The following is a 24,861-nucleotide window of genomic DNA, read 5'->3' as shown; positions in this document are numbered from 1 at the left end:
TTACACACAGCACCCACTGCTGCCTAGGCACAGGTACACATCAGCTGCAGTTCAGTGGTGCACAAAGCTGAAACTGCGAACTGCAGGCAGGAGCTCAGAGTCCGGGAGTGGGCAGAAGACAGGTGCAATTTGGCGGGTTGTGTGGTGGTATGAGGAAGTTGGTCTCAAGTAACACAAGACTTGTTGGAAATGGCTTGACTGCCACCAATACTGCACTGTTACTTCACTTCCTTAAAGAATAAAGATGTGATAGTTTGCTAGGACAGTGTGGTATTTTAAAGGCAGCCAATGGCAGCATCAAAATGTGGGGATTATAACTCTAATCTTACACTGCCTCCTCCTCTACAGGTGTTATAGAAGATGCACTGAAACAGGTAGACAACCCCACCCACCACTGTCCTCATGGTTGATTTGTTTCTTTACAAAGACACTGGTGGCTCGTGCCAGAAGCCCTATTGGGCTCTGCTTTGTTTCAAAGCAATTCACAGTCATACTGGAGACCACCTTATTTAGAAGTCCAACTTAAATGATCTTAACAAGATCACATAAGGTTTTATCTGCCTACACAGGAACCAGAGGAGCTGTTAAGGTCAGAATTAAGAAACAGCAGATTCTAGAATTTCAGTTAAAAATTCTCAGTCTCTAGTATTTTTGGGCTTACATGAGTAGGCAAGGAAAAGCTTGGCAACACCGAATTTTCATACCTTTCTGTTAGTGAGGCTCTGATTTGTGCTGATGGGTAGGCTATTCATCACTCCATGTGAACCCACTGTCTCCTTCCTGTTAAACTAAAGCAAGTTATTTGTATTGAAGCATTCCTCCTCCTCTCCCCAACTCACTTTCCCTCCTTTACATCACAAGGTTACTTCTGCAAAGTTCTCTCACAAGGAAACGTCTGGCCAGCTGCTCTTAGTCTGGCACAGCAATTTTCAGATCTAATTCTCCATCCGATGCATTACTCTGTTGATGTCTAAGGCTAGGGTGAATTGTTAATACAATGGAATTTCATTCTGAATAGGCAAGGATTTGAAAGGACACATCATGTAAGTATGCTTACAAACACCTGAAACATGACTTTATCCAAAGTACTGAGAAAAGAATCCTTATTTGGAAGAGCAAATGGTTAGTATTTGGTATAAAAGCATGAAAATTGCTTGCTTTGCCGGGGAGCCAGCGTTTGTGGCGATCCATCCAGGGTGCCTGGGGGTAGCAGCAGTGCAGCCCCCGAAGCTGACCTTTATACAGCCTCAGCTGAAGACCAGGTTGGTAAGATTGTAAATGGTATCATCTAGGTGTTGTCACTGTCCATGTCTGTATGTTTACACGAGATAGTACATGTTTCAGGTAGGCCTTCCCAGACAGTATGTACCTGGCGTGTCTACTCCTGCTTCTCTTTATTGCAGTTTTCATTACTTAGAAACTGCAGGTTGGGGAGGAGCCCGATTTCAGTGGCTGCCTGTGTACTGTAGATTAACTTGGAAACTTCAAGTATTACTTTACTGAAATGGAAAAAGAAAACACTACACTGACCCATTTCTGGGCGAGTCCCAAAAAGCCTTCAACCATCTGACAGGGTTTTTTTTTTTTAAGACTTCTCAAGTCAGAATGTGATACAGAATGCATTTATCCATATTATCCATAAAGGCAGCACTCTAAAAGCCCTCAATGGACAGAACAGGTTGTTTCCATGAGATAGGCAGTTGCTTGTCTTCTACCCTTAAAGCGGGGTGTTATGGCACTGTCAGTTAAGCTACCACTTGAGATACCTGCATCCTGTTAAGAGTGCTGGCTTGAGTCCCACCTACTGATACCAACCCAGCTTGTCCCTAACATACCATCTGCTTCCTGGATAGCTCAGGAAGGGAGGTCCCTGCCACCCACGTGGGAGACTTGGACAATATTCTAAGTTCTGACATAGCCTTGGATCAGCTCTGGCTATTGCAGGCATTTGGAGAATTAGCCACCAAATGCATGATGTCTGTCTCTCATGTTTTTTGGTTGAGATTTATTTATTTGAAAGGCAGATTTACAGAGGGAGAGAAAGATGCTTTCCACCTACTGGTTCGCTTTCTAAAGCCTGGAGCTTCTTCCACGTGAGTGTAGCACCCCAAACCCTTGGCCCCTCTTCGGCTTTCCTAGGTGCCCTAGCACCACCATTGCTAAACCCGATTACTTTCCATGTTTAAAAACAATAACCTAACTCTTAAAAATTAAATATATTTCTTAAATAACTAAACTTAAAAAAAATCAAAGACTTTATTGAATAAATGTTACACAACATTCTTTGACATTTAACTCTGAGCATACTTATAATGAAACAAGTTTTGTCATTCAAGTCTACAAAACAAAATAGGCTTGTGAAGATTTGAAATACAGACAAAAGGTAGCATGAAGCAAAGCTTAAATATTAAGCAACTAAAGCAATGAAAGTGAAATAGCAATACGGTAAGTGTAGACCTTAAACACCAAGTTTTTTGTTATAAACATTCAGTTCATAACAAAACATCTTTGAGAATGGGTCATGAGAGAAAACAGATACTTAAAATCTGATCTCTCCCAGTTCTTTGCCATTATATTGTTTATTTCCATCCCTCTACAAATTTTATATAAAGCTTGATCATCCAGTCTGTGTTAAGTCCACCATGGCTTGGGAGTTACCTGGTTCTTTTTTTAAGATTGATTTATTTTCATCATCACAAAGATAGAGGAGGAGAGACAGAGAGGAAGATCTTCCATCCGATGATTCACTCGCCAAGTGACCACAATGGCCGGTGCCCGGTGCTGTGCCAATCCGAAGCCGGGAACCAGGAACAACCTCCAGGCCACAAGCAGGGAACTGGGGAACTGGGTGGGAAGTGGAGCTGCCGGGATTAGAACCGGCGCCCACATGGGATCCTGGGATCCCCCCAAGTGACCACAATGGCCACAGAACCAGGAACAACCTCCAGATCTCCCGCGCGAGTGCAGGGTTCCAAAGCCCTGAGCAGTCCTCAACCTTCCTCAACCGCTTTCCCAGAACACACACACACACACAAGCTGGGAGCTGGCTGGGAAGTTGAGCTGCCGGGATTCGAACCGGCACCCACGGGATCCTAGGGCGTTCAAGGCGAGGACCTTAGCCACTAGGCCACGCCGCCGGGCCTAGTTACCTGGTTCTTGAAGTGAGCCTTAAAGATGCTGCTGGTGTTGTAAATCTGGAGGAACAGGGCCGGCCAAGCCGAAGCCCTGGGCCGAGTGGGGCACACCTGTAGGATATGTCATTTTAGCACTCCCCGCTGCTACAGTTCCTGAGCTTTTTTTTCCAATATGATAAAAATTATTCCATGCTATGGACTTCCCAAAAAGATAAATTTGCAATGTAGTCAAAACTTTAAACTCCTTGCTGTGTCATTAGGATTTGCATTAAGCTCATTAGATAAAGACTGCCTGCCTTTCTTGAGTGGTAGAACGAATTATACTCAAATACACAAAATGCTCTAAAACTCCCGCCCAGAACCTTGTGTGAGCTCTGAGCACGAGGCTTTTATTAGGTAATTCCAAACTTACACAGCAATAGGATGGAAAGTTTGAACACTTGAGCCACACGCTCAGTGATCTATTATTTCAAATGAATTCTGTGAGCTTTATTTTTGGCATTTTTCTTGTTTTGTAATAAGTAATGAATATGGATTATCTTTCTGGTTTAAAAAATAAATCAGTATTGCCACTAAAAAACCTGTTTTTTTTTTTTTATTAAAAGTACAGCACCATCAAATATAAAAAAGCCTTAAAAATGTACTAACAAGTCCATCTGATTTTTCTCATGTTTTCTCCATTCATTCCAAAAACAAAACATTCCATAATATGTATTTACCAAATGTAAAAAAAAAAAAAAAAAGTATGGTCTCTAGGAATTTGTTTCATGCACAAAAAGTGTGACACCACCCTGTGGATCTATTCCTGCTACTCACCCTAGTGGGCCACATCCTTCCGGAAACCTTCGAGAATCCCTTCAGAAGAAGGGCTGTATGGGAAGCAATCCACATCAAAACTCAGACGTTGTCACACTTTCTGAACAAGCTCAGTCAGTAAGGGGAGAAACAATAATACAACTTTCCCAGCTCAGTAGTTCTTGGAGTATTCATTTTTACTCCAAGATCATTGGCCTATCCACTTTGAGTCAAGAGAAAAGATGAGAATGTAATAATGCAAATGTGCACAAAATGTTAAATACTAGTGGCAAATAAATATATCTTAATATGCTCTAACAAGCAAACATATATTCAAAATACAGCCCTGCTTTATCCAAGAAAAGATCCACATTGTGTTGGTGGGGTGGTTTGAGGGGCTGGGGCACTTGGCCATCCTTGCTGCAGGATGGTAAATCCTGCCTGTGTGTCCTGGCACCGTGAAGGAAACATTGGCCTTAGCACATGACTATTGCTGATTCAAAGGCAAGCATTTCAGAAATACCTTTGCTCAAATCTAAACTGACAAACCTTGGAGAAAGCACACAATTTAAGTATGAAAAATACTTAAAACATTTCCACGTCATCCCATGCCTTTTAGGCCTTTCCACATTGTACTAATAGGAACTTCACATTCTTCATACATAAAATTCAAGTGAGTTCTTGTATGTGTATTTCACATAACTTTTCTCATCTCATGCATTATTTATTGCAATAGTTTGTTACAAAATAGTCCCTAATTAACCTTTTCTCAGCTTAACACAGCACAGTCTGCCAGTGCCCCTTCAGAGACTGTCGGTTTAAATAACTGCCTTAATGTTTACTTCTTAGTGCAGCTTTAAAAATCTCCAATTTCATTCAGTCCTGATGCTCTGATGTTCTCTGTCATTGTGGTACGGGTCCATGAAACCAGCAGCCTGCTAATGTCTTTGTGCTGAAATATAGTAAAGAAAAGGAAGAAAACGCAGTTAAGCACAAGTAATTACAGGGGGGGGGAAGGAAGTAAAGCCCTTCTTATTTAAAGTAAAACCTACATAATTGTGAGATCAAACTGGATTTTTTTCTTTTACATCAGTTGACCAACATTTTAGAGGGGAAAAAACCAACTGCTGCCACTTTAAACCAGCAGCATTGTTATTTCCGAACTGTATTGGGTCAGATTCCAACACAAGCAAAACCACCATCGCTTTCACCAAGTCTATCTGTATTTAAGTGTTTTTTTATTATTATTTTTTATTGGAAAGTCAGATATACAGAAAGCGGGAGAGGCAGAGAGGAAGATCTTCCATCCAATGATTCACTCCCCAAGTGGCAGCAATAGTCGGATCTGTACCAATCCAAAGCCAGGAACACAGGAGCCTCTTCGGGGTCTCCCACACGGGTGCAGGGTCCCAAGGCTTTGGGCCATCTTTGACTGCTTTCCCAGGCCACAAGCTGGAAACTGGCTGGGAACTGACACCCATATGGGATCCTGGTGCATACAAGGTGAGGATTTTAGCTACTAGACTACCATGCCAGGCCCTGTACTTCAGTGCTTTTTACAAAGACTTGCTTGCACATATGTGCCTAGTATCAGATGATGTCTACCTTTGGTCTTTATGCTGCCATCATTGATACTGAACTTTGCTGCGGGGCACTGGGAAGACCATCAGCAGCCTACCTTAGCAGAGGACAGCCTAAAGAACTATCAGCCACGTACCATACTGTCTATTCCAGGGGGACAACAAGGGTGCAGAGGTGGACAGCTGCTGTACAAGCAAGCATAGAGCACGCCATGTTGCAACCAGAACACAGCTTGTAAACATGGGTCATGCTGATGCCCATGTCCCCAAGCAGCAGCCCAGATACTCTTCACCCCCTGCAAACCAAACATGACTCCAAACTAGCACACCCAGAAGCCCAACAGTTAACAACCTGCCATTCACACAATGAGGTAGGAAGACTCCCGAGAAACTTGACAATAGGTGGTTATGCCTATGCCTTTCCAACCGTGACAGCCCATATACCTGAGTTGGAATCCTGAAAGAGGTGATTCATAGGAAGAAAGATGAACTTCCAAGTTTGCTTTTAGACCAAACATGCGGTGTTTCCGTGGGAATAACAAGCACAGCACGCAAAAAGGTACAAAAAAAACCCCCCATCTGTCCCAATATTTAACTTGCAAACATTTCAAAATGTCTTTGCTATGATTTGACAGATTTTAACTGTTAGCTTCCCAGTGTTGTCACACTGTACTCATTGGATCTAGGCCTAGCACCGTAAACACCACGGGGCATTCCATCATTTCTTTTCAAGCAATGAAAAATTACTCTTAGCTATAAATGTTGCACACACAAAGGGTATCCTTCTGAAACAACAGCTCAACACTGAGAATATTATACTTTCTAAAACTAACATTCTGAACTGATACAAACATGCTAGATTTTGACTCACAAAATTTTGGAAGCCAATGTTCCTGTTTTTAAAACTGAAGGAGGAAACAGATAAACAGCCAATGTCAATGATTCTATTTATAACTTCAACCTAAAAACAATTTCAAATTCAGTTAAAGAATAGAGTGGGGGGCAAGGTAATGCAGCACACTAACCAGCCACCCTGTGCAACCTGCATCTCATGGCGCAGCTCCCTGCGTGTAGCCTGGGAGAGCAGCAAAAGGCTGCTCAGGTCCTTGGGTCTCTGCAGCCACAGTGGAGACCGAGAGGAGGCTCCTGGCTCCTGATCAGATCAGCTCCAGTCGTTGCAGCCACTTGGGGAATGAACCAGTGGGTGGAAGACCTCTCTCTCTGAAAACTGCCTTTCAATGAAAATTTTTTAAAAAGGTGAAGATAAAGACAGCCAACAACTATTCCTGTACAAAATAACCTTGAACTGAACTTCCATCCCTGATCCTCCACCACACCGAGATGGTGAGCTCCTGTGACGCAGCTCAGCTCATACGCAGCTCACCCTGCACTACACCTTAGCTGCCAAACAGCACACACTAGGCTCTGTAAAGCAGTACAACAGCAACTCCCTAAACCTTTCTCACCACATGTCGGCATTATCCAGGAAGTCTTCAATGACTGTGCTTGAAGAAGCAGCTTATGATACATTTCTGTACTACATTTTACAACACTCTAACATGTCTTAAGTAAATCACAACTGTGTTAATTCACGAAGGATATACAGATCTTTACATATATACATGTTCATACATTTATAAACCATTAGTAGTAGATACAATAAGTGAAAAAAGACTGAGTTAGTGAAAAGATAAATCCAGCATTCAACATTCCCAGAGACCCAGCTGCTGGGAGAACGCTGCCTCCTGATACCCAACAGAGACCTCCTGTGCTTCATGAAGCTCACAGCAGGCTCTACCTTATTAGCACAGTCACTGCCACGGTCAGTGTAAACCACAGGTCCAGCCTAGCCTCGTCTACTTTAGGAATGATCCAGTGAGGACATGGCGCCCTGCTCACTGTGGCAGGGCAACAGACAGACCTGCCTTCATCACTGTCTCATGTAATAGCTGCCAGTTTTCAGACCTATGGTAGAAAAAAAAAAAAGAGCTGTCACTATAATTGTTTTTAATCCATTGTGCCAAAAAATTTTTTCAAAATAAGACTCAGCTAAATTTTCTAGATAATCTACTTGACCTCAAAGGAAAAAGAGGCTTAAGACCACAAAGACCAGGCAGCCTGGTAACCACACCAGCCCTGGCCACAAGAGGGCACTCTCCAGCCCAACTCAAATGCCCACCAAAATGCCAAGGGGCTCACAAAAATGCCACCATTCAGGCACTCACAAAGGACAAGAGGAAATGCTAACTCCGTTTTAGTTATCCTAGCAAAACTGCTAAACAGTCAAAGAGTAGGGTAACCCACAATAGTCTTGTCTCGGATTCAACAAGGGTTGAACTCCTTACTATATAATCATTTAGGAGTTCAATGAGCCCATTTTGCAGAACAACTAGAAACTATCCAGTGACCAGCCTTGCATACTACCTAAAACTTCCAGGAGAAATAGCATCCTTTGGCACAGCATTACAACACCACTTGGGGCACTGTACCCATGCTGGAGACCCTGGCAAATCCTGACTGCTCCACTTCTGATCTGGACACTGGCGAACAGTAGCTGACGACTCAAATATATTTGAGTCCCTTCCACCCACAAGGGATGCAGAGGGACTTCCTGACTCCAGCCGTGCCCAGACTTGGTTGCTGCCAACATTTGGGGAGCAAATGGAAGATCTGTGCCTAAAAGTGAAAATAAATTTCTTTAGAGGAACAGGATAAGCTTTTTTCCTAGGCTTTCAAAACTTGTTTCGAATTCTAAGCACAATTCATGCAAAGGATTGCTATTTTAAGACGTACTTTCAGTTACATTAGTACCCTTACTTCCTTAGTTCAACTATGAAGAAAAAATTCATTTATCACATTAGCACAGTCATCGCAGGACTATCAACCACACTGATGATTCTTAATAATTAAACATTGTGTTTTAAAACACCCTATTAAACCAGAAGCATGCAGGAAAAAAATTGTTAAAGCTTTTTCTAACAATGAAAAGAACTTTTGTATACATCTGATTTACAATTACTTCTGATTTTTAACTGAGAATATTTATTTCAGTGAGGGTCAGTGAGGTTATTATTTGCCTTTTATTCATGGGAACACGGAAACACTGTTAACTATGATACAATCACACAAAAAGAGGAATCTGAGCATATGTAACAATGTGTCTTTTGAATAAAGAACCTACTTTTTGATTCTACACCAGGAGACAGATGATGAACGCCCTCATCTTTCCTTATACACTCCTCACCTGCACCCATGGGAGACATTAATAAAGCAGTCTCCCACCACAGCACCTGGCTACTTCTGTGCTCGTGTTCAGACAGGGTTTCCTTCATGTATTCAGGGTTCCAGGGGTTGCTGGGGGATCTTACAAGATCTCTGTTGAGTTCTGGCTCCGAGACAGCACGTGGAAGGGAACCCCCAGGCAAGGGGGCAGGTGCACTGGACATGGGACACCGCCAAGACAACGTGGAGTGTCCACCAAGGACACTAAGAGCACAGAAGACAGCAGAAGACAACCTAGTTTAGTTCAAACCCAAGACTTAACTGAAAACTGAATTAGGGCCCAGAGCAATGGCTCAGGGGCCAAATGCTTGCCTTGAACACATGGGGATCCTGCATGGGCGCTGGTTTGCATCCCGGCTGCTCCACTTCCCATCCAGCTCCCTGCTTGTGGCCTGGGAAAGCAATAGAGGATGACCCAAAGCCTTGGGCACCTGCACCAACATGGAGACCCAGAAGCAGCTCCTAGCTCCTGGCTCCCGGCTTCAGATCACCTCAGCTGCAGCCATTGCAGCCACTTGGAAGTGAACAAGTGGATAAAAATGCTTTGCCTCTCACTCCACAAATCTGATCTGCCTTTCCAATAAAACACAAACATTTTAACAACCTTTTAAGTTATATACAATGTAACTTTTTATGCATAATCCAAGTTTTTCTGATACAACGTAGTAATGATACACATTAATTAGCAAGAAATGCATAAATAGTATCTTCTTGTACAATAAGCATCCTGATTTTCTAGCCTTAGCACTATTTTCCAAACCAGGTGTTTTTCTAGTCTCAGGACAAGAAATTAGAAAGGCACATAGTTCTTCTGAGCATACCAGGTTTTAACACTAGGGTATGCCATTCCCAGCCAGCCTCCCTATTGAAATCTGAAGGCAAGAACACAGGTTTGCAATGACCACAAAAATGAACCATAGGTGCCCGTGTGATAGCCTAGTGGCTAAATCCTCTCCTTGCATGTGCCGGGATCCCGTATGGGAGCTGGCTGTTATCCTGGCTGCTCCACCGCCCATCCGGCTCCCTGCTTGTGGCCTGGGAAAGCAATCGAGGATGACCGAAAGCCTTCAGACTCTATACACGCGTGGGAGACCCACAGGAGGCTCCTTGCTTCAGCTTGGCTCAGCTCGGGCCATTGTGGCCATCTGGGGAATGATCCAGTAGATGGAAGATCTGCCTCTCCTTCTCCCTGTAAATCTGCCTTTCCAATAAAATGATAAATCTTAAAAACAAATACATAAAGATACCTTTGAAAAAAAAAGAATAGAATATAGTCATGACACACACAGATCAAGGCCTTGGAATGTAAGGCATTTCCCTTCAAAAACGGGGAAACAACGTCCAACTCAACTGTACAGTTTTAACATTTCACTTTTTCACCAATTTGACAAACCAATAAATATTAAAATAGGCAAACCAATAAATATTAAAACAGAACACCACCAGGGGCTCAGGGAATCACATGTAGCCTGACTTGAAAAGCTCTTCTGTGTACCTCTGTGGTTGTAACACCTTCCTCAAGAGCTCCTAGGCCATGACTTCCAACAGACGAGGCCTGCCAGCTCAGCTCGTCACAGCCCTTGGGAACATGTTGGAGTGTTCCAGCTGTCCTTATAGTACTTAACAAGCACCAAGCAAAATTCTTCTTCCTCATTCATTCACAAATACCCATTTCTATGTCCTGAGCTTGGCATAACAGGTAGTATAAATGGGAAAGCACACCCAGGAAATTTGTCACAGACGTGAACAGCAGAGCAGTCAAAGAGGCCTGCCTTTACCATGACCCTGATCTCCAGCCCAGTTAGCCTCCAAAACAAGACCTGTGAGAGCCACTGGGGATGTGCTCGTGGTCACTGCTACTGTGACCAAAGCAAGGTTCAGGATACTACACTGCTGCAACATCTTCATCTGTCTTGACTCTAAGTTACAGAAGGGGCCACTGCAAGCTCCCAGAGTGACATTTCACTAACACAAGCACAAGTGAATGGTAGGGACAGTATGCTTACATCCATCTTGAGTCAGGCAATCTGCCGACCGTCTGTGTTGTAAGGAGGTGCTGCTCCTCCCACTTCACATATGATGACTATCAAATAGCCCACGATAACACTACCTGTCTTTTAAGTGGCAGCTCCGATCTAGGAACTATGGTTCAAGAGGTTGTACTTCCAACTAGATGCCTAATCAAGGAAGGGAATGATGCTTTGCTCAATTAAAGCCTGCTGGAGAGCACCATCAGTGCAAACTGAATGCAGCATCGCTGGCCTCGCACACATTTCCTGTACCACCAGTACAAGATGTAACTGGCACAGACCATTCCTCTGGGCTTTAACTTTCTAAATGAGAACTTACAACAGTTTTAGAAATGTAAAAAACAAAACAAACAAAAAAGCAACAAACCTGACCTGTCTTAGCGTCAAGCTCTCTAAAGTACTTCTGTAAAATTTATGTTCCACAAAAGGATCCTTAAGTTAGACAAGCACCACACCCATCTAAGTTATTTAATTGAAAAATAAGAAATGGATTCAACATTTTGTTAAGTCATAGCTAACTTTTCTTAAATATTTATTTATTTGCATTGGAAAGTCACATTTGCAGAGAGGGGGAGAAACAGAAATATCTCCCATCCGCTGGTTCACTCTCCAAGTGGCTCAGAGCTGAGCTGATCCAGAGCCAGGAGCCTCTTCCAGGTCTCCCACACGGGTGCAGTGTCCCAAGGCACTGGGCTGTCCTCGACTGCTTTCCCAGGCCACTAGTAGGGAGCTGGAAGTGAAGCAGGGCTGCCAGGATTAGAACCGGCGACCGTATGGGATTCCAGCACGTGCAAGGCAGATTTTAGCCACTAGGCTCTTGTGCCAGCCCCATTGCTAACTTTTCAATCTAAAACGGTTCCTTCACTTTACATTCTCTGTCTTTAATTGGTCCCAGAATAACAGGAAGTCATAATAAAACTGAAAAATCAATTTTCCCCCAAGTCTATTAAACGCATTTTGAAATTTGACTCAAGAAATGAATGGGGAGCATGGCATGGCAGGCTAAGGACACTGCAGCACCTGTGTCCCATTAGTCCTGGCTGCACCCCTTCTGACCCAACTCCCTGCTACTGTGCTTGGGAAAACAGTACAAGATCTTCCAAGTTCTTGGGCACCTGAACCACATGAGATACCTAGAGGAAGCTCTGGGCTGCTGGCTTCATTCAGATAAGCCCAGCTCTGGCTATTGCAGGTATTTGAGTAATGTACCAGCAAATGGAACATGTGTGTCTCCTCTCTTCTGCCTTTCAAATAAAATGAATAAGGGCTCGGCAGCGTGGCCTAGTGGCTAAGGTCCTCGCCTTGATCCCATATGGCCGCTGGTTCTAATCCCGGCAGCTCCACTTCCTCTCTATCTCACCTCCTCTCAGTGTATCTGACTTTGTAATAAAAATAAGATAAATCAAAAAAAAAAAAAAAAGTAAATGCTTTAAAAAAAAAAATAAAAAAAAATAAAATGAATAATTACAAAAAACAAACGAACAAACTCAGCACTTCCCACCAAAGTGTTGTATAGAAAACAATATTAGAATGTTTCTGGGGAGGCTCAGGGCAGTAGCCTAGTAGCTCATGTCCTCACCTTACATCCACCAGGATCCAATATGGGCACCAGTACATGGACTGGCTGCTCCACTTCCCATCCAGCTCCCTGCTTGTGGCCTGGGAAAGCAGTAGAGGACGGCCCAATGCATTGGGACCCTGCACCCGCGTGGGAGACCCGGAGGAAGCTCCTGGCTTCGGATTGGCTCAGCTCTGGCCAGCTGTTGCAGCCACTTGGGAAGTGAACCAACACATGGAAGATCATTTCTTCTGTTAATCTGACTTTCCAATAAAAATAAAATCTTTAAAAAATGAATGTTACTGAGATACACATATTATATCAAGACATTTGTTTAGAGGAGCTAGTGCCATGAGATAGCAAGCTTAGTCTCCACCTGTCACATCAGACTTCCATGAGAACGCGGGTTTCAATCCCAGCTCCTCCACTTCTGATCCAGCTCCCTACTAATAGCCTGGAAAAACCGCGGAGGATGGCTCAAGTCCTGGGGCCCTGAACCCACTTGAGAGATTGGGAAGGAATTCTTGGCTCCAGTTGCAGACATGTGGCTAACTGGGAAGTAAATCAGCAAATAAGTCATCTCTGTCTCTCCTTCCTCTATATGTCTGCCAAATAAGTAATTAATAATTTTCTAAAAATACATTTTCTATTAGTTGTACTAACATGAAAGTGACTGGTGCAATGGCTCAATTGTCTAATCTATCACCTCTAAGTGCCGCGATCCCATAGGGACCCCTGGCTGCTCCAGCTCCCTGCTTGTGGCCTGGGAAAACAGTCGAGGACGGCCCAAAGCCCTTGGGACCCTGCACCTGCGTGGGAGACTCAGAAGAGTCTCCTTACTCCTGGCTTCAGATTGGCTCAGCTCTGGCCACTGGGGAGCGAACTAGTAGATGAAGATCTTTGTCTGTCTCTCCTCTTTGTAAAATCTGACTTTCCAAGAAAAAAAAGTGACTCAGAGAAAACAGTTTATATAGGGGCTGGAATGGTAGTTTAGTAAGCTAGTCCTGCATGTGCAGCACCCATGAGTGCTGATTCACGTCCAAGCTGTTCCCCTTCAGATCCATCTCCCTGCTGATGGCCTAGGAACACAGCAGAGGATGGCCCAAGGCTGGGACTAGCCCAGCTCTGACCTTTGAAGCCATTTGGGGGTAGAACCAGCAGGCGGACAATCTCTGTAATCTGACTTTCAAGTAAACAAATCATGAAAAATGAAAATAGAGAATAGTATGAAAATATGGCAAAAGATAATAGTATGTAAGAAAATTATATGTAACTTGAGTCTCACAAATTAATTCTATCACCAAAATCATTTAAATAGTTGTTTCCATACTTGGAAAATCCAAAAAATTGATTGTTACAAGAACAGAATCCTGCTAACTAAAACCTACATTAAAATTCTTAGAAGAAAGTCACACCAGTTCACAAATCTCTTCCAAAGCGCAGTTACAGTTCTTAAAAATGGGGGTCTTATGGGCATGCTCAATACTGAAGGCTGATTGAAAAGGAAACAAAGGCAAGCCATGCTCCAATTACCATTCTAAGAAAAAAACTGTGCCTGAACTCCCAACTCCCTCCGAAAGGGCTCTATCCCAACTCAAACCGGGTTACACATAGAGGTAATGACTGTACAACGTAAATGCTTGATGAAGCAAAACTGCACAATTAGCAATGGCTTTAAGATGACTTACGTCTATTTAGGTTGATAAAATACTATCCCAACAATTACTGGATTACTACGAAACACCTAATGCTATAAGGGAAGGAGAACAAATATTTGAGTCTTGTTTGAACCTATGTTAAGTTTCTTAAATGAATAAATATTAAGCAGAGTTGTTTTTTGAGACCTTAGTGTCAACTACACACGATAGACACTGAGGTAAGCTGGGAAACTATGAATTCTGACTTCTAAACTCCCTATTCTTTATTCAAAATAGCACACTAAGGCATACTAATTGATAATCCTTTCATTTTTTTAAATTTCTATTTCGATGAAGTAGACAACCTGTAACTACGGGAGTCTTCTACCTACTAGGTCAAAGCCAGGGAACACTAACGATGCACACTCGTTTCCTCTCCTGACAACTGGCATGTTATCAGCCTCCTACTTCCCAATTCCCACAAATTTGGCATTTCTGTTACACCTCTTAATAGCAATAAGTACAGTAAAACAAGTTTCCCCCAACTTACAATTCTGTCTTCATCCTTTCTGGAAAATTCCCTGTTCCAGGTCATCACCAAGCACAGATCCTTCCAGCAAAACATGATCAACATTTGTTCACCTCTTCTCTGAGTACTAATAAAAGTCAACCAACTTAAGGGAAAACAAATTTTAGATTCAATTGTAGATTTCCCAAGGTATTTCCTTGGGTATTTTCAATTCCCAACTCAAGTTACTCTGTTTACGGAAAACTGAAGGCATTGTGGCACAGCAAGTTAAACTGCAGCCTATGGTACTGGCTTTCCATATGAGCAACGGCTGCTCCAACTCCAAGCCCTTGGGCTTCGAGGAGACCCAGCTGGAGTTTCAGGTTCCTGGCTTCAGCTTGGTCCAGTCCCAGCCATTTGGGGAAACAGCAAGTGAAAGACCTCTGCCTCTGCCTTTGACATAAACCTTTTGGAAAACTGGCCATGTTTCTCAATGGAACCAGTTTTTAGAAAGGCAAAACTGAAATAGATGTGCAACTCAAGAAAAGCAACCCCACTAACATTCACTTGCTTGCTTTCAATCTCGGTGCCATGTTGTCTACGATCCTTCTTCACATACAAATTCCTGCCCTTTGCACATAGTACTAACTTAGTTACTGTCCCGTGACCGGGCTTCAGGCTAGCACATCCTAGTACTTCAAAGACGACTTACAGTTTTGGATTCCCGTGCATAAATTAGTCAAAGTCATGTCCCTTTCAAATCAAGAACCAGCTTCCTAGACTGTCAATTCCAGAAAATAGATGCCTTTCTGAAGCTTTAAATGTCTAAAAATCATTTTACTCATAACTCCTGCATCACCACTTGGTTTCTCCCTTGATAATCTTTTTAGTCACTGAATCAATTGGAAATTTGGCCTAAGCCCAATTCTTTCCCAGTATGGGAAAAAATACCCACTCAATGCATCTCCATACATTTCAAAGAAAAACTGGTAGCTACTCAACTCTAGAGTTTACTGAACAATTTTATCTACTTCCTCAAGAAATTTCTACTTGAATACAACTTTAATAAACAGCTACAGAGATTCTTTCAATCCTACCAAGAAGGCCGAGAAGCAAGATGCTTAAAACTTCTCTTGGGGAAATATCTATTGAAACATGCCAAGCTCTGAGTTTATAAGCAACCACATAATTAGTGCAAACTTGTGATTCTACCTCAGTCCTTTCCATAAAGGTATGTACTACAAAACTGTATATTACTTGTGGACTCAATAATCATGATTTCATTATTTTCCTTGCAGTCTCTTCTAAAACAGAGTATGCTTTATGCTTCAGGAGCACACTTGCCAAAGCAATTGTATAGCAACATCTACTGTCAAAACCATCTATACAATTACACTTCTGACCTTCATACAAATGTAGATTTTGAATTCTCAAAAATACCTAAGTAAGCAAGCTCATTAATCTACTCAAAATTCATGTGGATTCTAACTTATAACCTCTCCATTAAAACTCCATTTAACCTGTTTTAAATTTTTTTTAAAAATTAAGTTTAATGATATTTGTTTCTGTTTGCAGGAAAGAATATGTTCTATTCCAAATGAAACAGTTGGATTTTTTTCTTTTAATTGTGTGTTTATTATCATCAAAAAGCATTGACTGAGTTCCGGAGAACAAATTCTTGCTTGTAGAGAAACTGGTCATTAATAAGTCCATAGCTTTAGGGAAGCTGAAAGCCTATCAATTTCCAATTTCCATTAATCTATTTCATTAATTTCTTTGTAACCACAATTATTTCAAGTTGGATTTAAAAATTTACAAAAAGGCAATTTACATAAAAATTCAATTTTCAGTGTCAAACTCAAGGTATTATCAAAAGTTAGACACCAAGCTTGAAAATTTAAAAGAAAAAAAACTCGTAAATTTGCCTCCACACAGAATCATATACATTTTTTACCAACAAGACAATACTAAATATAGAAAGTCAGAAATCAAAACTTCAGGATGGATTATACAGAAAAAACAACAGGCTGAATAATTAGCCACAAAAACACAGTGAAATGAGCTATAACTTCCCAAATGCAAAAAAAAAAACATGAAATATTGAGATGAAATGTATAAAAAGTAAATTCCGCATATTTTATGAGAAATTAGCAGGAGCAGGATATCAAATCCAGAGGCACAGCAGACCTCTGTGCTACAAAACCTCATTTGAAGAATACACCAATTCATCTCCGAATATATCTGAACTTAATGTGTTCTCTGATATTCCCCAATAGGGTAAACAGCAATAAATGTAACTGAGTTTTCATTTGCTCAACACTATTACAAATAATAATTTTCTTCCATCTTGAAATTTTTCAAAGCTTTTTGAGAAACACACACAAATAATTTGGATTTAGTTAATTTTATTTACAGCTTTCTTTTTTTACATTTCAGAGCATTACACAATTACATTTTTTCATTTTCTGACCTGCAAACAGATACCTTAAACGGAAATATTTTTTTAAAAAAATTCTCAAAGTAGGTACATCCAAAATGCAACAATTACACATGACAATTAATTCACAAAGTGTAATTCACTAGGACGGATCCTAAGTATTCAGGAACAGCCAGTCAGCAGAAATCTGACCAAATGTAGCAGTCAACCATTTATATATCCAGAAACCAAACCTATCTAAACTCCCAAACTAAAAGCTTGAAAGTTTTTGTGAAACTCCCAGCAGACAAAGAGTGATAAGTAAAAACTATCCATTGACAGTCTCGACGCGAATACTGGGCTATGTCCCCAGTCCGTAAATGAATAGCAAGCATCTCTGTGAAAACCTAGCTATCAAACTTTTACACCATTTTGTGCATAAAAAGGCTGTTCGTTAACTTACAAACAAGTAGTCATTAAATACCCACACTATCCTCCCAGTTCAGCAGCCCTGACTACACTCGTAAGTATGCAACCCATGTCACACAGTGACAGGCTATAGTTCAGATTTGTGTGTGTACCTATCTATACACATGTCTAGACGTGCACACACACAGTGAGAATTAGGTATCAATGGCAATTTACAGTCCCTGCAAAAATTCTATTTCACTTGAGGCTATGGCTCCTATGCCTTGGGATGGTTTTAGATCGCATTTTCAGTTTAAGCTTCTCAGTCTAAAAATCGCTATAAGGGGAGTGTTTTAAAAAATCCAGCCAACCGAGTTTAATTTCTCTCTCCAATTTGGCCGAGCTAGCTCAGAGAAATTATTCCTAACTAGACCAGAAAACCTGTGGTGCCTTCCAGTGGTTCTCGCCTACCTTACTGTCCATGCTCACGTTTCAAACTGTGTCAGCAGAGCCCGCACTTCGGGGGTCAGCTGCTTGGCAGCCGTGGCCGCCTCTGTGATAGCCTTACGGTACAGGCCCTTTCTCTTCTTATTAAACCGTGACTGGAAGTTCTCTAAGAAGGGAGAGAGTTGTGCAAGAGCAAGGAAGGACGTTGTTGGAGACCCAAACCAGGAAATCCGGGCCTCCTGCCGGACTAACAGGCCATTATCTTTCCGGCTCACAGTTATAGTGAGAATACGGGCTGGCCACCAAGGAAAGCCATATATCTTGGCCCAAACAATGTCCCCTACACATATGGTCCTGCCATCTGGTGTGACGCATTTAGAGACGTTTTTGGAAAAGATTTTCATTTTCAAGGAATTACTGAGCTTTTTCTCTTCCTTTGAAGAGGAGGTGGAGGAGGAGGTGGAAGGTGTATGCACACTGCCTGGAGGAAAATCAAAGCTTTCAGAAGAGCTACACTCAGAGTTGGAAGACTTCAGATCATCTGTGCTATCAATGCTACACACGGAGGCACTGGAAGAGTCGGGTTTCGTTTGATTTAGGGTCATGTAAACAGAGAGATTGCTTTTGCTGCCCTTTTTGCCCAGCGGCTGTGGCTCCTCCTGCTCACCAGGTACATGCACTTCATCTGTGTCCTGAACCTCCTCCCTGCTGGCCTCTTGGGGGCCGGCCGAGGGCCTGGCATTTTCGGAAGGGGCCTCACCTGCTGAGCGGGTAGAGGTGCAGCGGGCCTGGGGCTTGCCACTCCGCATTTTCTCCAGTCCCGTCTTCAGAGAAGAGTCATTTTCTTCATTCCTGTACCGCTGCGGTTTCAAACGAACCCGGGGGGGAAGGGAACCTGAGCTGGGACTCTGATACCGGCGTGTGAAGTGGACTTTTGAGTGTGCGTTTTTGGAAGTAGAGCTTTCACTTTGCTTCTTCTGCGCCTTTTCTTTGGCCATTTTCAACACTTCCCGGGCTTTCGCGTGGTCCATGTTCTTACTCTGGAGCACTTTCTTAGCATTTAACTGACCTTTTGACGTATTTGCCTGAGCAGACACCTTGACTACTCTGCCTCTGCTGTGTGCAAGATTGGAAACTTTAACCACAGCGTTCCGTTTCTGGCTTTCATTTTGGTTTTTCCCATCCACCTTATGGTCAGTTTTCAGTTTTTTGTTCACAGTAGTTACACTTTCATTTCTCCGCTTTTTGTCCTCGTATTTAGAAGAATCACTTGCACTACTACCTTTTCTAATTTCCTTTTTTTCAGCAACAACACTGTTTTTACACTTATCACAGAGGACTTGCCTGGGGCGTAGTTTAATAGCATTCATGATCGAAGTGGGTTCTTCCCTGTACATTTTTCGCTTGGGCCGCTTAATTTTCCGAGGCGGTGGCTGAGGTATTGATTGGTTATATGTGTCCCTGATGAACAAAGGGGGAGGGTAAGGGGCTCCCTCGTGGAAGAGAGGCGGCGGTTTGGAAGTCCACAGGCTTCCAGCCAAGCTCAGCTGCGGAGCTGGGACAGGCAGAGGGCCCGCAGGAACAGCACCGTTCACCTCGCACTTGACTTCTGTCCCTTCCTGGAATGTGTTACTGTGGAGCTGCATGGCTTCCGGTCTATCCTTATATTCCCTTTTGGGAAATACTGTCACAGGGATCCCATGAGGCCCAAACCTTTGAAGGAAATAAAACAGAGGTCATCAAGTTAGTAATGCAATAGTTTAAAATTAAACACCACTTACTGTATATGTCCTTCTCCCTGTCCCCTAAAAAAAAACAAACAAAAAAAAACTATTTCATGTTAAGAAATAAAACTATAATACTAAAATCTTGTGGCTAATCTCTGCAAATTCGAAGACTTCCACTTATTTTGTTCTCCGATTTTAGGTTAAAACAAAAATACTCCAAATGCTTACTCTAGGCAATACCAGAAGAACTAATTTTACCTAAAACAAACCAACCATTCTAGCTCTGAAAGGATGCTCTGTCAGCTTGCCAGCAAATGTCACGTGACATAACATTCACTGACCCTCCTCTAACTGCTTTCCAAGTTTGCAACTCAAATTCACCTAATCCCCCGGACTCCATCAGTATTTTAATTCAGAGTAAAATTCCATGTTAGCTTTAGTGATGGATGGACATAGAGTCCATGAAAAGCTGCTCCTTTCCTCTGGCATCCTAACTCAAGACCCTCAGTTTTCCCACAAAGAAACTAAAAATGTCACAACTGAAGAACCTCAGATTACCGCCAAGCAGACACGCTTTCAAGTTTTCAAAATCATATTCCATGTTAAGAAATACTGTCAAAAAAATGAAAGTATTTTCTGGAGACTGGAGCTGCAGCACAGTGGGTTGAGCCACTGCTTGCAATGAGAGCATTCCGTTAAGTACCGGTTAGAAGTCCCAACTGTTCCACCTCCTACCTAACTCTGTTAATATGTCTGGGAAAGCATCATACATAAAGCAGGCCTAAAAGCAATTTCAGGCTCTTGGTTTCAGTTGCCAATGTCCCACCCACTGAAACCATTTGAGATAGATCTGTGTGTCCCTTCTCTGGCGTTTTAAACAAATCTTGAGGTCAGCTTTGTGGTACAACAGGTAAAACTGCTGCCTGTGATGCTGACATCCAATATGGACATCAGTCCAAGTACCACCCATTCTACTTCTGATCGCCCTGCTTGCTAACCAGCCTGAGAAGGCAGCAGTACACAGCCCAAGAGCTTGGCTTCCTGCACGCAATGGGAGATCCAAAAGAACCAATCTCTTATTCCCTTCTCTCACTGTAACACCACTGTTCAAGTGAATATACTGAAATTTTTCCCATTATAATCCAATGAAAACATTTACGTATGTACACATGCTTCAAACAGCTGATGGAAAGTGGACCTAAAAGGTTAAGTTTTTTTGGTACAAAAGTTTGAAATCCATAGTTTATCCTAATAGGTTGTGTCCCAAAAAAATCTTTTGAAGATCCCTCATATATGAATACATACATTTAAATTAAAGTTTCATCCTATACATAACCTTATATTTGCCGATTTTTCTTTCTAATCTGCTTCATTTGTTCTAATGCGGAACATTAACGTTGATTACAAAAATCCCTTACGGATGTACACTTTGGTGGTTTTGGTGATGGTCTGTCTGTTTTTAAAGGATGGGCAGAGATCCTCCACCCACCGGTTCTCTCCCCAGGACTGTAACTACTGGAGATGGGCTCATCTGAAGCCCGGAGCTTCTTCCACTTCTCCCACATAGCTACAGGGGCTCAAGAACCTGGACCATCTTCTGCAGCTTTCCCAGGCACCTTAGCAGGGAGCTGCACAGGCAGTGGAGTAGCTGGCATGTGGAATGCTGCCACCACAGACAGCAGCTTTACTCCACGATGGCACACAACCAGCACACCTCTATAATTTGTAACATACAGAGAACAGTAAGCGTCTAATGCAACAGGGCGTCAATCAACCTCAGTAGGTTTAAAAATAACTAAGGGTTAGGGCCAGCACCATGGCTTTGTAAATTAAGCCTCCGCTTATGATGCTGGCACCACCCCATCTTGGGCTCCCAGAAAGGTTCAGAATACCTGTGTTGGGAAGGAAGGAGTTTTCACATTAGTTACTTACAGACACAGCTCAACAGAGAGAGGAGAAAGGATCCAATATACATACACTGCACGCCTGATGCTAAGGCCTTAACACTTGGATTTCTAGTCTGTTTAATGTGGCTTTCCCAAATCAACAAGTTACAGCAAATGTTTTTGAACAAAAAAGGAAGACAACAGATAAGTATGGGTTAGTTCAAACAGGAATGATTTCCTCCTCATGCAGACTCTGCAGAGTTGCTTTTTATTTTACCATCACATGCTAACAGTTTGCTTCCTTAATACATAGCACTATAATCATTCAAACTTTTCTTGTATACACCTTTTCAAGATGACAAGCTCAAAGTGTTTCTGTGTTTTACTGTCGAACATACGTTGTATGACTTATCTGAAGTCAGGTCACTACTTCACATTTTTCTAATTCATAAGCCACACAAGGTTTCCAGGGACAAAGAAAATATCCCTCTAGAAATATTAGAAATAACAAACTTGGGGCTAGTACCAAGGCACAGTAGGCTGGGATTTTTGGTCCTGGGATCCCGTATAGGCGCTGGCTCGAGTGCTGGTGGCTCCACTTCCCGTCCAGCTCCCTGCGTGAACCTGGGAGAAGAGGAGACGGTGAGGAGCCTACCGGCTCCTGCCTTTGGATTGGCTCAGCTGGGGCCGTTGCCACCATCTGGGGAGTGAACCAGCAGATGGAAGGTGTTTCTGTCTCTCCTAACTCTGCCTTTCAAAAAAAAAAAAAAAAAAAATCTTAAAAACAGAAATCACGAAAAATGACAAATGGAACTATTAAGTTAAAAAAAAAAAAAACATTATCATCGTCCCGCTTGAATAACATCTCATAGCTGTCTTTGTGTACACCTCCAGACTTAGCTCTGAGTGTGTACCCTGAGTAACAGTGCCTACATTACAGAACTCAGGTCAGAATTAACAGGTCAACATACTTCAACATTTCTAATGGCTAAACTCTACCTCATTTAAGTAACCCGATTTTCAGGATTTATTAAGAGTTTATTACCCAACCATCTTTAACTTATACACTGAATATGAAGATAACTCAGCCAATCACTTCAAACCTGTTGCTATCAGGTAAGTAATGGCAGAGTATATATTTGCCTTTATGGAATTCTATAAGAACATTATTATTTCACATCTGGAATTGTTTCCCTTTCCTTCAAACATAAAATGCTCACGCTCTAAATGCTTTTTAATGAGAAGCACGTAGCTGAACAATGACAAATGAAAATTATGAGCTACCAAGAGTAAAAGGAAAGAGATATAAAGGAAAGCAAAACTAGTACTACTGGATCTAAGTGCAAAACTACTACTAAGGCCCTCACGCTAAACTGCAGACAGGAAAAGGGTCAGGCCATCACTGCATCTCAGTAATCACACGGTCCCACTTACACGAATATTTAGAGCAGTGATATCAAACTAAAGATGAACTTGCAGTGAAATCAATTCACACTGCCTGCTGCTACAGCAATCTGAGGAGTGAACAGCACTGGGAAGACCTCTCTGTCATATTGTGTTTCAAATAAGCAATATCCATCTTTAAAAAACACAATAGAGGGCCCAGCGCAGTGGCCTAGTGGCTAAAGTCCTTGCCTTGAACATGCCGGGATCCCATATGGCCACCAGTTCTAATCCCGGCAGCTCCACTTCCCATCCAGCTCCCTGCTTGTGGCCTGGGAAAGCAGTTGAGGACGGCCCAAAGCCTTGGGACCCTGCACCCGCATGGGAGACCCAGAAGAGGTTCCTGGTTCCTGGCTTCAGATCGGCACAGCACCGGCCGTTGAACTCACTTGGGGAGTGAATCATCGGACAGAAGATCTTCCTCTCTGTCTCTCCTCCTCTGTATATCTGACTTTGTAATAAAATAAATCTTTAAAATAAATAAATCTTAAAAAAAAACACAATAAAATGGAAACATCTATTAATTTCTAACATTAAGTGCAGCATTAACAAACACATCTTAGTATTATCTTTTGCTTCCTCTGTTTACACCAATTTAATAATGCAGAACTGATTCCATTTACTTCCCTGTGCTCCGCAGCGAAACTTAAACTGATAAAGGAATTCTTCTGTAAGCACCATACAGGGCCCAGCACAGTAGCCTAGTAGCTGGAGTCCTTGCCTTGCATCTGCCAGAATCCTATATGGGCATCAGTTAGTATCCAGGCTGCTCCACTTCCCATCCAGCTCCCTGCTTGTGGCCTGGGAAAGCAGTCGAGGTTGGCCCAAACCCTTGGAACCCTGCACCCGTGTGGGAGACCCAAAAGAAGCTCCTGGTTCCTGGCTTCAACTCAGCTCATCTTAGCTCGGCTCTGGCCATTGTGGCCACTTGGGGAGTGAATCAGCAGGTGGAATATTTTTGCCTCTCCTTCTTTCTGTAAATCTGACTTTTCAATAAAAAAATAAAACGTTTTAAAGTTATTTGCATCCCCATCCTCAGCAGCAATATTCACAAATGCCAACAGGTGCAAACAACCCAGGCATCTACCAACAAATTAAAGAATAAACAAAATGTTGGATGTATACAGAGCAAACACGAAGTGCATAAGAGAAAACCACACCTCATTTTCCAAGTGCTGAGAGCATTACGGCAGTATGCATTCAACTACAAGAAGCGATAGTCACAGCGGATCTGGTGCTTCACATTCCAAGGATTCAGGGCCATGCAGACAATCACAGTCCAAAACATTAAACAGAAAGTTCCAGGAATAATATCTGAGAGTTTTAAGCAATCATTATTATGGTACTCTACTTTATTAGCTACAAACCTATTACTTACAAACTTCATTATAGGTACAGAAATACAGAAAGCAATATGGACACAGGGTTTTCCAAGGGCCTAGGAAAGGGCAAGCACCTGGCCTGGCAGTCATGTCACCAGTTGGAGTGACAGCATCCCATATTCCTCCAATAAAAAAATAAATACGATTCTGACACAGTGTGTTAGTCCTCGGCCTCCTTCTGATGCCCCATACATGGCGCCAAATTGAGACCCAGCTGATGCACTTCTGGTCCAGTTCACTAACGCGCCTGGGAAGGCAGTGGAAGGTGCCCCTAATGCTTGGGGTCCCTGAAGTGATGTGGGAGAACCGGAAAGGCTCTCAGCTGCTGCCTAAAGCATGTGGGGAGCAGGCCAGCAAATGCAGGAGCTCCAACTCTGTGCATTTAAAATCAAAGTAAATCTTTAAGGAAAATCTCAAGTTCATGAAAAATGCATATTTTGAGGCAACTAAAAATGAATTTCTTTTTTCTTTAAGTGTATAGCCTTTTTTTTTTTTAAAGATTTATTTTATTTTTATTACAAAGTCAGATACACTGAGAGGAGGAGAGACAGAGAGGAAGTGGAGCTGCCGGGATTAGAACCAGCGGCCACATGGGATCAAGGCGAGGACCTTAGCCACTAGGCCACGC

General features: G+C 42.4%; 1 protein-coding gene across 6 annotated transcripts in view; it reads right to left on the bottom strand.

Annotated features, from left to right (window-relative positions):
• The window catches only part of LOC101522559 (PWWP domain-containing protein 2A), a 51,646-nt gene that overhangs the window by 8,830 nt on the left and 17,955 nt on the right, over positions 1–24,861 (bottom strand). For 2 of the 6 annotated variants that reach the window (XM_058677343.1, XM_058677344.1), the window contains one exon: positions 17,666–19,508. In XM_058677343.1, the coding sequence (XP_058533326.1) occupies positions 17,834–19,508 (1,675 nt within the window). In that variant the 3' untranslated portion in view covers positions 17,666–17,833. Of the gene's footprint in view, positions 1–2,629; positions 2,659–3,149; positions 4,882–17,663; positions 19,509–24,861 lie in introns of those variants that run through there. The other 4 variants (XR_009247147.1, XR_009247148.1, XM_058677345.1 and 1 more) reach the window with 4 other exon arrangements.

The sequence above is a fragment of the Ochotona princeps genome, chromosome 19 (assembly GCF_030435755.1).
Source record: "Ochotona princeps isolate mOchPri1 chromosome 19, mOchPri1.hap1, whole genome shotgun sequence".
NCBI lineage: Eukaryota > Metazoa > Chordata > Mammalia > Lagomorpha > Ochotonidae > Ochotona > Ochotona princeps.
The sequence above is the reverse complement of the archived record's forward strand: the minus strand, read 5'-3'. Positions and strand labels throughout refer to the sequence as shown.